Below are 13,120 nucleotides of genomic sequence, written 5' to 3'. Positions count from 1 at the left end.
CCATCTGCGCGCAGGCAGCTCTCCCCGCTCCCCTCCCGCAGGATTATCTCCCCCTCTTTTAAGGCACGACGTGGGGCGCAGAAGTATCCCCCTGGGCCCCGACTCCGGCGGGGATCAGACACCTCCAGGCATCGCCCGAAACGCGCTTGTCCTGCGCACCCACGCCCCCACCCGACACACACGGCGACCCGCAGACACGCACCCACGGACACACGCACCCCCCGCACACGCTGACTTTCGCGCAAGCCCCATCTTGCTGTCCCGCACTGTCACTCCCCCCGGAAACACGTCTCCCAGAAACTCGGCAAGCGGACGGAGGCAGACGGGGACCCACGCGTGGGGGCTGCCCCGCAGGGAGCGGGACCGAGAAGTTGGGACCGGGCCTGGGCCCCCCGCCCCACGCTGCCCCGCACCGCGGCCCGGCCGCGGGGAAAGCCGCACTTCCCGTCTCCTCCCCGCGCACCTCATGGAAGAGGAGGGGTGTGGGAGCGTTAACCCTCTCTGCGCCGGAGCCAGCCGAGCGGCCGCACTCCTCCCATCTGCACAGAAAGAAAGAAATAACCCCTTTAAATAATAATAATAATAAATCCATTTTATTTTTCAATTTTTCAGTCCCTCCCAGTTGCGGGGGGGAGGGGGAGGGGGGGTGCTCTACTGTCCGCAGGCGATCAGCAGCCGCCGGGCTGGGGCTGAGCGGAGCGCGGCCCCCGCTGCCCGCAGCCATCGCCCCGAGAGCACGGCGGCCGGGCCGAAGCGCGCAGCCGAGACCGAGCCGCCCGAGCGCCGTTTCCCACCCCAGGGTCTCGGTCCCGGGTACGGACGGATCGGGAGGGGAGCGGCCCGAGGCCAGGCCTGGAGCCGTTTTTTTGCTTTAAAGGAAGCGACTTCCCGGAGGGGGGGGGGGAGCGGGAGCCGGCTTGCAGGCGCAGCGAGGATGTGTGCGGCTCGAGAGGCTCCCGAGACCCAGGGCTTTTGGAGGGGGGTGCGGGGGGAGCATACCGAGGTTTCCCGCAGCTGTTTTCCCGCTTCCTCCCCACCGGCCACCCCTAAGGGCCGGGCCAGAGCTCCGCTCGGCGTGGCTGAGGTGTATGGGGGTACTCGGATCCCGACCCCCACCTCTTTCACCCTGCCGGGGGGCCGCCTCCTTTCCACCCCCCCCCCCCCTTCCAACCTCTCCCAGCTCCCGATCCGCCCCCGCCGCCTTCCCCAGCGCTGCCGGGAGCCGCAGCGGCGGGAGCTCCTACCGAGCGCCAGCAGCGCCCAGCTGCCATCTCGCCGGGGCCGGGGCCGCTCTCTGGGCACGGCGGGGCCGGGCGGGGGGCGAGGCGGCCCCGAGAACCCCCCCTAGAGGCGGCTCCCGGCCGCCCGGCCCGGTGCCGCCTGCTCCCTCCCCTCTGATCATGTTGACATATTCACACGGCACGGAGTACTAGTGATGCTTTGCTGCAGCGTTACAGTTTCCGACACCTTCTTTTTATAACTCGGCTCTGTCCCCCTTCCACTCGACCTGTCAAAACCACGCCTATGGAGCCACACAATTGGTCCGAAAGCGTCAAAGAGCCAATCAAGGAGGCTCCAGCTCCCTTGTAACCCACAACACATCCATACAATCTGGTGCACGCAGAGCACAGACTCACAGGGAATTCTCAGAGCTGAGAGGCTCCTTCTCTCCTCTCTCCTTCTCTTTCTCTCTTTCTCCCCTCCCCTTCTCCTCCTTTCTTTCCCTTTCTCCCTCTCCCCTTTGCTGGAGTATTGCTGGAGAGGAGACAAGAGTATCATTTTTCCAGATTTATTTTCTTTTTTTTTTCTTTTTCTTTTTCTTTTCTTTTTCTTCTCTCTCTCTCTCTCTCTCTCTCTCTTTTTTTTTTTTTTTAAGGCAGAGTGAAAGAGAAAGAGAAGGGGAAGGGAAAAAAAAAAAAAAAAAGGAGGAGGGTGAAAGAAAGAAGAGATCCTGATGGAAATCAGGGCACTCTGACCAGCTCCTGCTCGGAGCGGGGGAAGGCGAGGCGGAAACGAGATTTCCCTACAAGTTTTGCTGCTGCCGCTGCCTGAAGGTTGCTGAGGAGCCTTCCCTGCTCGGCGAGGGGGGGTGGGTTTGTTCGCTTCTCTCTGCTTTCCCTCCCTCCCCAGCCTCTGCTCTTCAGCCTGCCCGCACGGAGGAAAGGTGGAGGAGTGGGGGGGAGGGGGGGACACAGCCAACTACCCAAAAAGCGAGCCCGGCTTCCAGCCGCCACCCTCCGCGACGGAAGAAGAGGGACTGAGAGCACGAGAAAAAAGAAGAAGAGGAAAAAAAGGATCTCGGCTTGTCCAGCCCTTCCGCGGCAACGGGAGCACACAGCGAACCCGGTGGATTTTTTTTTCTCCCCTTCTTCGGCATTGCTTTTCAAGCGCAAGGACTTCCACTGGGGAAAAAAAGACTCAGAGACAGAACAACAACACAAAAAGCAAGACGAATAATGAACAGTTCTGTTACCCCGCTGTCCCGAGGGCCGAGGATGTGCCCCGGCTCGGGAAGTTGTAGGCTGTAGAAGTTCTGCCTCTCCCCCACATACTGTGCTGTCTAGGGCTTGTTTCTCCCCACCTTATTATTATTATTTTTTTTTCTTTTTGGTGCTTTCTCGTTGTTATTGTTATTATATTAATTTTTCTTCTTCGTGATGTGCTGTTAGAAACCACTCCAGGACTACTCCAGCAGTAGGAAGACCGAGGAGTGGAGTGGATGAATATACCGATGAGAGATCCAGTGATCCCTGGGACAAGCATGGCTTATCATCCTTTTTTACCTCACCGGGCACCGGACTTTGCCATGAGCGCTGTGCTGGGACATCAGCCCCCCTTCTTCCCGGCCCTGGCTTTGCCCCCCAATGGGGCAGCCGCCCTCTCCCTCCCCGGAGCCCTGGCTAAGCCCATTATGGATCAGCTAGTGGGGGCTGCAGAGACTGCTATCCCCTTTTCTTCCCTGGGCCACCAAGCAGCAGCCCATTTGAGGCCTTTAAAAACTCTGGAGCCAGAAGAAGAAGTGGAAGACGATCCGAAAGTGCACCTGGAAGCCAAAGAGCTTTGGGAACAATTCCATAAAAGAGGCACGGAGATGGTGATCACCAAATCGGGAAGGTAGGTCTGGGGCGGGGGTCGTGCTTGGGTTTTCGGGCTCCCTCCTCCTCTCTGTCTCTGTACCCGGCAGCCTGCTCCGGAGCAAGGCTTTCTCCTTTCTCCAGCATTGCCTCCATCGAGCTTATTTCATCTGGAACTAGGAAAAGTGTGAGGCAGCTGCTAAGCCCTGCTGCGGGCAGTGCACTCCAGGGAAAGGCTCAACTATTGAACCACGAACCGGCCGCTCTCGGTGCACACACAGGGGGCGAGAGGGGCTCTTCATGGTTCAGCAGCTTAATACTTTCTGGGAGCAGAAAGAAAATAATTTGGGGCTGAAAAAGGCGCCGGCCTGATTGCAGCCTTGCTGCACACGGTTTTTCGTTTTTCATGAAGAGAAAGGGAAATGTAGCAAAAAATATTTGTAGTGACATATCTCTGCTGGTGAGGTGGTAGCTGCAGGAGAGCAGGGAGATTCTGTTTATCAGCTGCCTCTCTTGTGCCTGTATCTCTGCCGTGATACGAGCACGCATTTCTGCTGACTAATTTTGTCTGGAAATGCAGAAAAAGCGGCGAAAATCACCCGCGCTGCTGCAGGGAAGGGTTTGCAGCTCCTGCAGGAGCACGCTGCGTGTCCATGTATTTATATAACCTTCACGTGTGAATGAATGAAAGCACACGGCGCGCACCACGGTCTGCATTTCGGCATTTTATAGGTTTGCAAGTCTGAAATCCCTCTCTATATTCGCTCCTAACTGACGTTTGTGCTCCTTAACAACTCTACCTGTGGATGTGATGACACGCAGCGAGCGAACCCTTCGCGCTCGGCCGTGTTTCTAACGCACGCCCTGGGGAAGGCAGCGAACAATCGGCGTGCCGTCCTCCGGGAGAGCGACCGGGGGAGAAACCGCTCGTGAGAGCCGCCTCGGGTTGCCTTGCTGCGGCTTCAGCCCTCTCACCGCTCCGCTTGCAGGGTGCGGGCTTAGGAAAAGAAAGCCCCGAAATCAGCAGGGGGAGAAAACAAACACCCCGGCCCGTTCTACCGCCTTCCCCAAGTTTTCTCTCTTAATTGTGGTCGAAAGTTTTGCGCGAAAGCTTCAGCGAGTGTTAGTCTCTCTTACGTGTTGCAAAGTCATGTGTTTCCTTTTAAGTTGGTCTTGCTGAATGCCAACCGCTCGATATAATAAACAGCAAATTTGTGGTATCCTGTTGCAGTTTGGAGCCGGACATGGGAGCGGAGGGGAGCGCGGTTCGCAGGGAGCCCTCCGCACAGACGTGTGAGCAGCCGCTGGGACCTTGCAGCTCTCACTGCGGGCTCTTCTCCTCTTTGCTTAATGAAAAAAGCACTCCCTCTGCTCTCTAACGATGGAGCAGGTCGTAGAAGTGAGGAATATTTTTAACTGGGGAAAGATCTGCTCCTATCTCTTTGTTTAACAGAGGGGAAAAAAAAATAACATATATCTATAATGATAGATATGAGAGAGCTGAATGAGGCTTTGCTGTTTAGGAACAGAGAGGTGGGTGCCCGCTGCCCAGCAGGGGCACGTTCCACTCCCCACCTGAGGGACGGCTTTCTCCTGAATCTTAGGAGTGTTGGAAAAATCTTTGCACTGGGGGCGGGGGCAATTTTCTGCTTCTGAGGGACGGAGGGCTACCAAGCTCCAGGAGCACACTCCAACGCTGTGATGTTTATACATATTTTTTTTCTTTCGTCTTTTCTTTATCTCCCCTTTCTCTGCCCATAGGAGAATGTTTCCTCCATTTAAAGTGAGATGCACTGGACTGGATAAAAAGGCCAAGTACATTTTATTGATGGATATTGTGGCGGCTGACGACTGTAGGTACAAATTCCATAATTCCCGGTGGATGGTAGCCGGCAAAGCTGACCCTGAAATGCCAAAGAGAATGTACATCCACCCGGACAGCCCGGCCACCGGAGAACAATGGATGTCCAAAGTCGTCACCTTTCACAAGCTGAAGCTCACTAACAACATCTCCGACAAGCACGGATTTGTGAGTCCTTTTCCCCTCTCCCCAAGCAGTGTTCCCCCGCAGTGCCCGGCCCGGAGTTTTCCCAGGCGCTGCAAATTGGGGCACCATACATGTGTGGAAAACGGGGGATAAGCAGCCCCCTCCACGCAGCTTGCTGGTGTGCGTGTGTCCGGTTAGAGTGTTCCTTTCTTTTTCTGTTGCCGAGGTCAGGATTAAACAAGCGAGTTTATTCTGTAAGCTTTCCAAACACTCAATCTGTGCCATTCAGAATTAACTTCAGAGATATATTTCCAACTTAGTGCAACTCGATATACCTCAGAGCTGCATTGGCTTGATATATATATATGTGGTATATTTTTAATAGAAACGATCACACTTTTTAAGCATAGGAAAATGATATGCATATGTGTAAAAAGGGCTTAAAGGCCTAAGTATGCAAACATTCAAACATATATTAATCTGGATAACATGGAGCAAGCCGGAGTGAAAATAAACAGGAACCAAAAGCAAAGGTCAAGTTGCCCATTCATGTCTATCCACTCCTTAACATTTACTGGGTGTGCAGAGATAAAAAGCTCCCCCTGCGAGCGAAATCAAACAAACTGCTGATAAGTGCCCGCCGCTCCTCGCTGTTTCTTTCTATTCCTGGGAATGTCTGGAGCCGGGGCTGCGGCGGTGGCCGCGGCCGGGGGATCTCTAATGCGCCGAAGATTGCATTGGCTGCCCGTGATTCGATTAGACGATCCGCTCTTGCCTCTCGCAGAAGGTCTTAAGTGGATTGAGGCGAGCAATTAGACCTGACCAAGGCGCTCGTGGTGGTGTTGCTATTGTAGCTGCTGTCTCTGCTTTATTTTTATTTTCTTTTTGTTTGCCTTGAAACATAAAGCCAACGCGTCCGAAGCCCACATAACATTCCCAGCACCCCTCCCCCCCTCCCCCCCCCCAGCGGGAAATCTCCCCTGGTGTCCAGCAGGAGAGCCTCAGCGCGGCGAGCCGGAGCTGTCAGTGCTTTGTGCTGGATGCTGCGCGGCGTGTGCATGTGTTTGCGGTGCGCTCGGGGCACACAAATGAGGAGAAAGTGCGGGGCAGCGCGGGCGGGTGCTGCTGGCTCTCACCCTGTTCTTTTTCCCTCCATCCCACCCCCTCCCCCGGTCGCTCCTCACCGCAGACCATTTTAAACTCCATGCACAAGTACCAGCCCCGCTTCCACATCGTCCGAGCGAACGATATTCTCAAGCTTCCCTACAGCACGTTCCGGACCTACGTGTTCCCGGAGACTGAATTCATCGCAGTGACCGCATACCAGAATGATAAGGTAAGGAGATTAAGAAAGGATTTGTTTTACATGTTTTGGCTTTTCAGAGAGCTTTTACTCTGCATTGTTCCTTTAAAAATCACCAAGCTCGTCCCGCTTCCCCCACTTGTTTCCCCAAAATCTTCCCACTCCGACTTTGGGACAGTGCTGGGGGAGGGGGTCGGGCACTCTCCTACAGCCGACCCTAGGCAGGGCAATTAAAATGAGGGCCGTGTGTGTGTGAGTGGGGTGCTTAGGTTATACATATGTTTTTGTTTTTGTTTTTTTGCTCCCCGGCATGGGGAAAGGGGGCAGGATGGGGTGGGGATCACTGCTTTCAGTGTGGATTTAATCTAAGACGCATCAGAAAAAGAATCTGATCCGTGTGTCGAAAGACAGAGGGGGGAGAGCAGTGTGGCTGGAGATTTTGTAATTCTTCCTGGCCTTTGTGCTGTTTTAGCTCCTTTAACAGCAATTGGCAATAAGGCTGGAGAACATGTCTGGTTCCTATTACTATTATATTATGATATTTTTTTTTCATCCTGCAGTGTTTTATTATTTTTTGTGGTGCAGAAATATGCTCTGATCAGAGAGGAGTATCTTGCTCAAATTTAGCTGGAAGGTCTCACAGAGCCAGGGCGAGAAAGTTTTCAGCGCTGCAGACACTGCCTTCCCTTTTCTGTCGCTTTATTGTCTCTCACAACCAAGGTGGTGCATTTGGGAGCCTGGCAAAAGGCGAATTTACAATAATTAAGTCAAGTGGAAGGAAGTCAAAGAGCCAAAAAGGGGCTCTTATTTTTCTGTCTATAAATTAGAACTTGGTGTGCGTGTGCCTGAAGCGCAGAGCTGCGCAGACCCCGCTCGTTCCATCCCGCTGTCCGCTGCCATTCCCCACGGCACAGAGCCGGGCGCGAGGAGGGGCTGCACCCCCCCCCTTTCCCCGCATCCCCTCTTTGGCAGTGCTCAGCATGCATTGCTCTCGCTTTGCTCACCCATTTGCAAGGAAATGGAAGGTGAACGCGTGCAGAGACTTTGCTTCGCGCGGCGTTGTCTGTCCCGTCCCGCAGCTGGAAGCACAGGAGCCGCGGCTCCAGCCGGGTGCTCTGATATCGCGGGGGGGTCGGGGTGTGGGGGTCAGGAGCACTGCCCAGATTGCATAGCTGAGGGTCTCTCCACTTCTGGCAAGGGTTTTCCCTGCTCCCTCCAGTCTGTGCATGCAAGAGGAGTTGCAGGGGGGAACCTGGGAACCGCTGCTGCTCAGGGTCCAAAGCTGTTTGTTCACTGGGTCCCGCTCTCCTCCTAAACTGGAAATTCTGGAGCGAGCTTGGATCCCATAGAATCCCCAAACCACCGCCAAAATCCCTACCACCCCAACCTCTGGCCCAGATCAGCCTGCTCCTGGCACCCCCGGTGCCCCAACACATGTACACGCGCGGGGCATAATGCGATTATACGAAGTATTTTATTATAGCAAGGGGGTGGGTATGATTCCTTTGCGGTTTAATTATGGCATTTAAAGAGTTTAAGCGCAGGCATAACTCGCATGGATCGCGTTGCACGGCTAAATGAATTCCGATGCGGTGGTGGTGACACGGAGCTCTTTCACTGCCACCACCGCACGTCTCACTGGCCAGCACCGAAATGGGGGGATTCACCCCAAAATCCTGCCCTATGCACTGGGTGCTGTCACCTGGGCAGTGGGAAGTGGGGAAATGGAGGTTGGGTCAGTCGTTCTTTCACCGAATCTCCTTTCTGCCCCAACCCTGCTTTGGTTTGGTTTTCTTTTTTTCTTCTCTCCTTGTAGATCACTCAATTAAAAATTGACAACAACCCCTTTGCCAAAGGTTTTCGGGACACCGGGAATGGAAGGAGGGAAAAAAGGTGAGTCTGGAAAGATTATATATGGGCACCTCATTTAGTTTTCGTGTGCAAGGCTCAGAACATGACCAGAGGTCAAAATCACCTCGCATTTCCTCCAAACCACACTTCCTCCCGCCAAAATTAATAAGGATCTTGTCGTTAATAATGCAAAACCGATTGCACGTGAGCTGCTCCGTGCTTTCTGTGTTTACTTTTTGCATCACACGGGAGGGCCGACGAAAGCGATGGTGGCAGATGAAGGGGAAGGACAGTGAATGCCACCAAAGAAATGAGTTTTGCTTAAAGTTTTGGCAGGAATGTTGCACCCCCACGGATTGTGGCTGGGACTGGAAGAGGGGAGAAGTGGGGGCAGTGCTGCTCTGATCTCCCTCAGCATTTTCCAGTGAACTCTCCTGAAAAGCACGGGGGAGAAATGTAAAAAGAAACTGCTTTGACAGAATGTCCCAGAAATGTGGGAATAACACCAATAGATTCATTTTAACACAACACATGATTTTTTAGTTTTTTTTAATATTGGCCAAAATAGGGAAAGGGATTTTTTTTTTTTTACTTTTTTTCCCTCCCTTGGTGAGGAATAAATCTTTGCTTTGTTTTGTTACATGAGACAGGATATTTTAGTTATTTGCATTCAGTTTTAGATCATGAATAAATATGTCTGTTCCTTTTTTTTTTTTTTTAAGAAAGAAAAAAAGAGGAGGGGGGGGGATGTAATGTTAAACAAGAGGCTTTTCTCCATGCCCAGAACTGAACCCAGCATACCACACACACACATGCGCCAACTCTTCTTGTCCATCAGTGTGAAAATAAAGCCAGTGCTGGAGCCACAGGACGGAAATGATTTCTAATTTCTCTCTAAATATAAATAGATTTTACTCCGGGTTAATTGTTGGTGAAAAGATTACATAAAGTGCCTAACAAAATAACCACTTCCTAGCAATCTTAGCAACCATTAAGATGGCTCATATCTCTGGAACATCCTCGTGTTTTAAAAGTTGATCTCCAGGGAGCAGTTCCCTCTGCTACCCCTCCCCCCTCCCCCCCCCCTCCCCCCCCCCCCCGTTCTTTAATATCTGCCATACTCAGAATCGCTGCTAACAGCTTCCAAGAAATCTCCTCTCATTAGCAGCCAAGCTCTTGGCTCTGTCTGCAAACAGTGCATTCCCCCAAAACCCTGTGCCCAGTCCCCCACACACCCATCCATAGGTTCCCTAAGGAATATAGGATTCCCTAGAGGAGATCCCTATGGGGTGTTGGAGGCCGGGGTGGGGTGGCAGGGTGCTGCTCACCCAGCAGCTCCGTGTGCCTGGCAGGAAGCAGCTGACCCTGCAGTCCATGCGGGTGTATGACGAGAGGCAGAAGAAAGAAAACCCCACTTCGGACGAATCATCCAACGAGCAGACAGCCTTCAAGTGCTTTGCGCAGTCCTCCTGCCCCACCGTGCCTGCCGTCGGCACCTCCAGCCTCAAAGGTGAGTGCTGAGCTCCGGCCCCGTGGAGACAGCGGGGACGGACGAGTCCTGCTTGGGAGCACGGACCATGCATCGCTGCGCCCCGACCCCAGCCCTCCTCCTGCCTCTCTTCAGCTTTCTCTTTTCTCACCTTTTCTTTCTTTTCCCTTTTCTTTCTTTTCTCCCGCTCCTTTCTTCCATTTTTGTTCTTTCTTTTGTTTCATCTTTTCCAGTCTCCTTCTTTTCCTCTTCCCTCCCTCCTCCCTTCTTTCCTTATTTATCTCTTCTCCTTGCATATTCTTCCCTTTCCCTCTTCCCCTCTCTCCCGTCCTCTCTCTTTCCCCCCTCCTCCCTCTCTCCTGGCCCCTCTCCTGCTCCTTCCTCCCCTCCGAGCTTCAGAAAGGAGCCAGCTCCAAGTCAAGGGAGCAAAGACAGACCACGGGGCAAAAGTTCAAAACTGGAGTCACTCCATTAATATTCCTCCCTGAATCTGTTATTAGAGGAAGGATCTTTCCCCTGGATACAGTCCCGAACTTTGTTATAGAAAAATCCCCCTCTCTTTCTCTCCGTGCGGGGTTGGAAGCTGTCTGCAGCTCTTTCACATGAATTAATCCATCCAGGGGCCGGGGGGGTGAGCACAGAGGGAGGAGGAAACAACCTCTTTTTTGTTGTTGCTTTACTCGTTTGTTTAAAGTCCTGCCGAGCTGAGGGGAGGGAAGCTGGGAGGGGACCCGAAAAGCAAACCAGATCTTCGCACCTGGGGCGCTGAAATTAGGAGATGAAGTGCAGAGGAATCCAGCGAAGCGTTTTGGGGAGGAGGAGAAGGGGGAGTCCTCAGCATGGCGGAGGCCGAGGAGAGGGAAGGCTACAACCTTCGACCGTCGAAAGGGCTCCAAAGTTTGAAAAAGTTGATAGGGTACAAGGCCTGACGGGGCGGGCGGGCAGGGGATGTTGCCCTCGGGGGAGCGGTGCCCCTAGGCCTGGGGTCCCCGGGCTGTACGGGGTCGCTGCACTGAGACCAGTGCTCTCTTCCCGCTGGGAGCCGGGGCGGAGGGGTGGACATACTTATCTTTTAAGAAGTGATCCCCACCCTTGCCATTGGAATTGCCGGCAGGCCGGGGGAGTGTATGCGCCCTGCCGCAGCCCGGCGGGGGTTAGGGACGCGCCGTGCCGGCTCCCAGCCCCGGGCTGCCTTTGTCTTGCAGATCTCTGTCCCAGCGAAGGTGACAGCGATGCCGACAGCAAAGACGACCCTTTGCTAGAAGCCAGCGAGTCGGGCAAAATCAGCACGACCACGGCCACTACCCCCGCGCCGGCCAGCTCCGGGGCTGCCGCGAGTGACGATCCCCGGGACAAGGGAGGCAGCCCTTCCAAAAGCCACTTCTTCCCCAGCGACTCGGCGACGAGCCGGAGCCGGGAGAGGACGGAAAAAGCTCCCCCGGACTCCCGGCACAGCCCGGCCACCATCTCCTCCAGCAGCCGTGGGGGAGGTTTAAGCGGCGAGGAACTGAAAAGCCCCCACCGGGACGGCCCTAAAGTAGACGAGAATCGGCTGCTGGGCAAAGAGCCCTTTGCCCCCCTCACGGTCCAGACCGACAGCACGGCGCACCTGAGCCAGGGACCTTTGCAGAACCTGGGGTTCCCCCCTGCCCTGGCCGGACAGCAGTTCTTCAACCCTCTAGGGAACGGGCACCCGCTGCTGCTGCACCCCGGGCAGTTCGCTATGGGGGGGGCTTTCTCTGGCATGGCCGCGGGCATGGGCCCGCTGCTCGCTACCGTGTCGGGGGCTTCCGCCGGCGGCTCGGGACTGGACAGCACGGTGATGGCCACGGCGGCGGCCCAGGGACTCTCGGGAGCATCCACGGCCGCTCTGCCCTTCCACCTGCAGCAGCATGTCCTGGCCTCTCAGGTACGTCTTGACGGCCCCAGGTGGGCAGGTTCCGACCGCCGCGGGTTCCCCGGTGCTCCTCCGAAGCAAGCAGGGGCAAGCAGGTCACCCTGCTCGCTGAATAAGCAGTTGGATCGGGGTTGGGGGGGAGGGAAGCCTCACCGGTGAGGAGTGGACCAGCTGGAGCCCCTCCAGCTCCTTGTGCCCCACTCGGGGCTCAGTGCTTCCCGGGGCAATTTTGGTGCAGAGCCTTCGGGGACCCAGGGTTCTGGAGTGGGCAAGATGCCCGGCTTCGTGGGTCATGTTGTGTGGGGAGCATTGGGCAGAGAGCGGGCACGTGCTGCTAACACTTTTTCTCTCCCTCCTCCTCCCTCCCACAGGGTCTGGCCATGTCTCCCTTCGGCAGCCTTTTCCCCTACCCCTACACCTACATGGCGGCGGCGGCGGCGGCTTCGAGCGCGGCCTCCAGTTCAGTGCACCGGCATCCCTTCCTCAACGCCGTGCGGCCCCGGCTCCGGTACAGCCCCTACCCGCTGCCCGTGTCCCTGCCCGACGGCAGCAGTCTCCTCACCACCGCGCTGCCTGGGGCCCTGGCCGCGACCTCCGGGGAGAGCAAAGGCAGCGCTCTGGCCTCCAGCCCCGGCGCCGTGCCCCTGGACTCCGCCTCGGACCTCACCAGCCGCTCGTCCACACTCTCCTCCGGCTCCGTATCCCTGTCCCCAAAGCTGGGAGCCGACAAGGAGGCGGCCACCAGCGAACTGCAGAACATCCAGCGCCTGGTCAGCGGCCTCGACCCCAAGCAGGACAGATCCCGCAGCGGTTCCCCGTAGCCGCCAGCTCATTTCAAACCAGTCTCGCAATGCACTTTGTTTGAAAGAAACCACATCCTCCATTCCTGTGAAGTCTTTCAGCACCCTTCCCTCCCCCCCACCCCCTCCGTTTTATTTTATTTTATTTTATTTTCTGAGTTTTTAATTTGTATTTTTAATATAAATCGCCCGGCGTCGTGTGTGCGCTGCTCAGCAAGAAGTATCTGTCGAGCTGGGGGAGGGGGGAGCAGGGGAGGACCGGGCTGGGAGCCGGGCCGGGGGCTGCCGCGCCGAGGGGCCGCCGGAATGCGTGTCCGTCCCACCCCCCTCCCCGACCCTCCCCCCCTTCTTTCCTTCACTGTGTAAAAAGGCAAAAAAAAAAAAATGGGGGGGGGGGGAAGGAAAAAAACAAAACAAAACGCCTGAAAACGAAATAAAGCAAAGCAAACCACCAAACGGACGTATAAATAAAAGGAAGTAAGAAAAGTGATTTTTTTTTCCTTGAGAAAACTGTATAAGTAACTCGCATATCACTTATTCGACAGTTGTTTCCTGGGTGGGTTGTTAGCAACAGCCCTCTTAGTCGATATTAAGGGAAGCTGTGTGTTTGAAATATTATTGTGATGTCTGAGAGCCAGTCGGTGGCTTTTTTTGCATGTTCTGTAGTAGTCTGCTTTTTTAGGGGGGGCGGGGTGTTATATTTCTATTTCGTTGGGGTT

The 13,120-nt window shown here is 55.1% G+C and overlaps 1 protein-coding gene across 1 annotated transcript; it reads left to right on the top strand.

Moving 5' to 3' along the window:
- The first annotated feature begins 1,895 nt into the window (after window positions 1-1,895).
- Window positions 1,896-12,621, top strand: TBX3 (T-box transcription factor 3). Its single transcript, XM_065738738.1, has 7 exons — window positions 1,896-3,114; window positions 4,836-5,103; window positions 6,251-6,397; window positions 8,181-8,257; window positions 9,568-9,725; window positions 10,910-11,613; window positions 11,973-12,621. Exons 1-7 carry the CDS (start codon window positions 2,720-2,722, stop codon window positions 12,420-12,422), a joined length of 2,199 nt encoding a protein of 732 aa, XP_065594810.1. The 5' UTR covers window positions 1,896-2,719; the 3' UTR covers window positions 12,423-12,621.
- The last annotated feature ends 499 nt before the right edge of the window (window positions 12,622-13,120 follow it).

This window comes from Cyrtonyx montezumae, unplaced genomic scaffold (genome assembly GCF_038088225.1).
Source record: "Cyrtonyx montezumae isolate F1298 unplaced genomic scaffold, pur_monq_1.0 scaffold_23, whole genome shotgun sequence".
Classification (NCBI taxonomy): domain Eukaryota; kingdom Metazoa; phylum Chordata; class Aves; order Galliformes; family Odontophoridae; genus Cyrtonyx; species Cyrtonyx montezumae.
The sequence above is the reverse complement of the archived record's forward strand: the minus strand, read 5'-3'. Positions and strand labels throughout refer to the sequence as shown.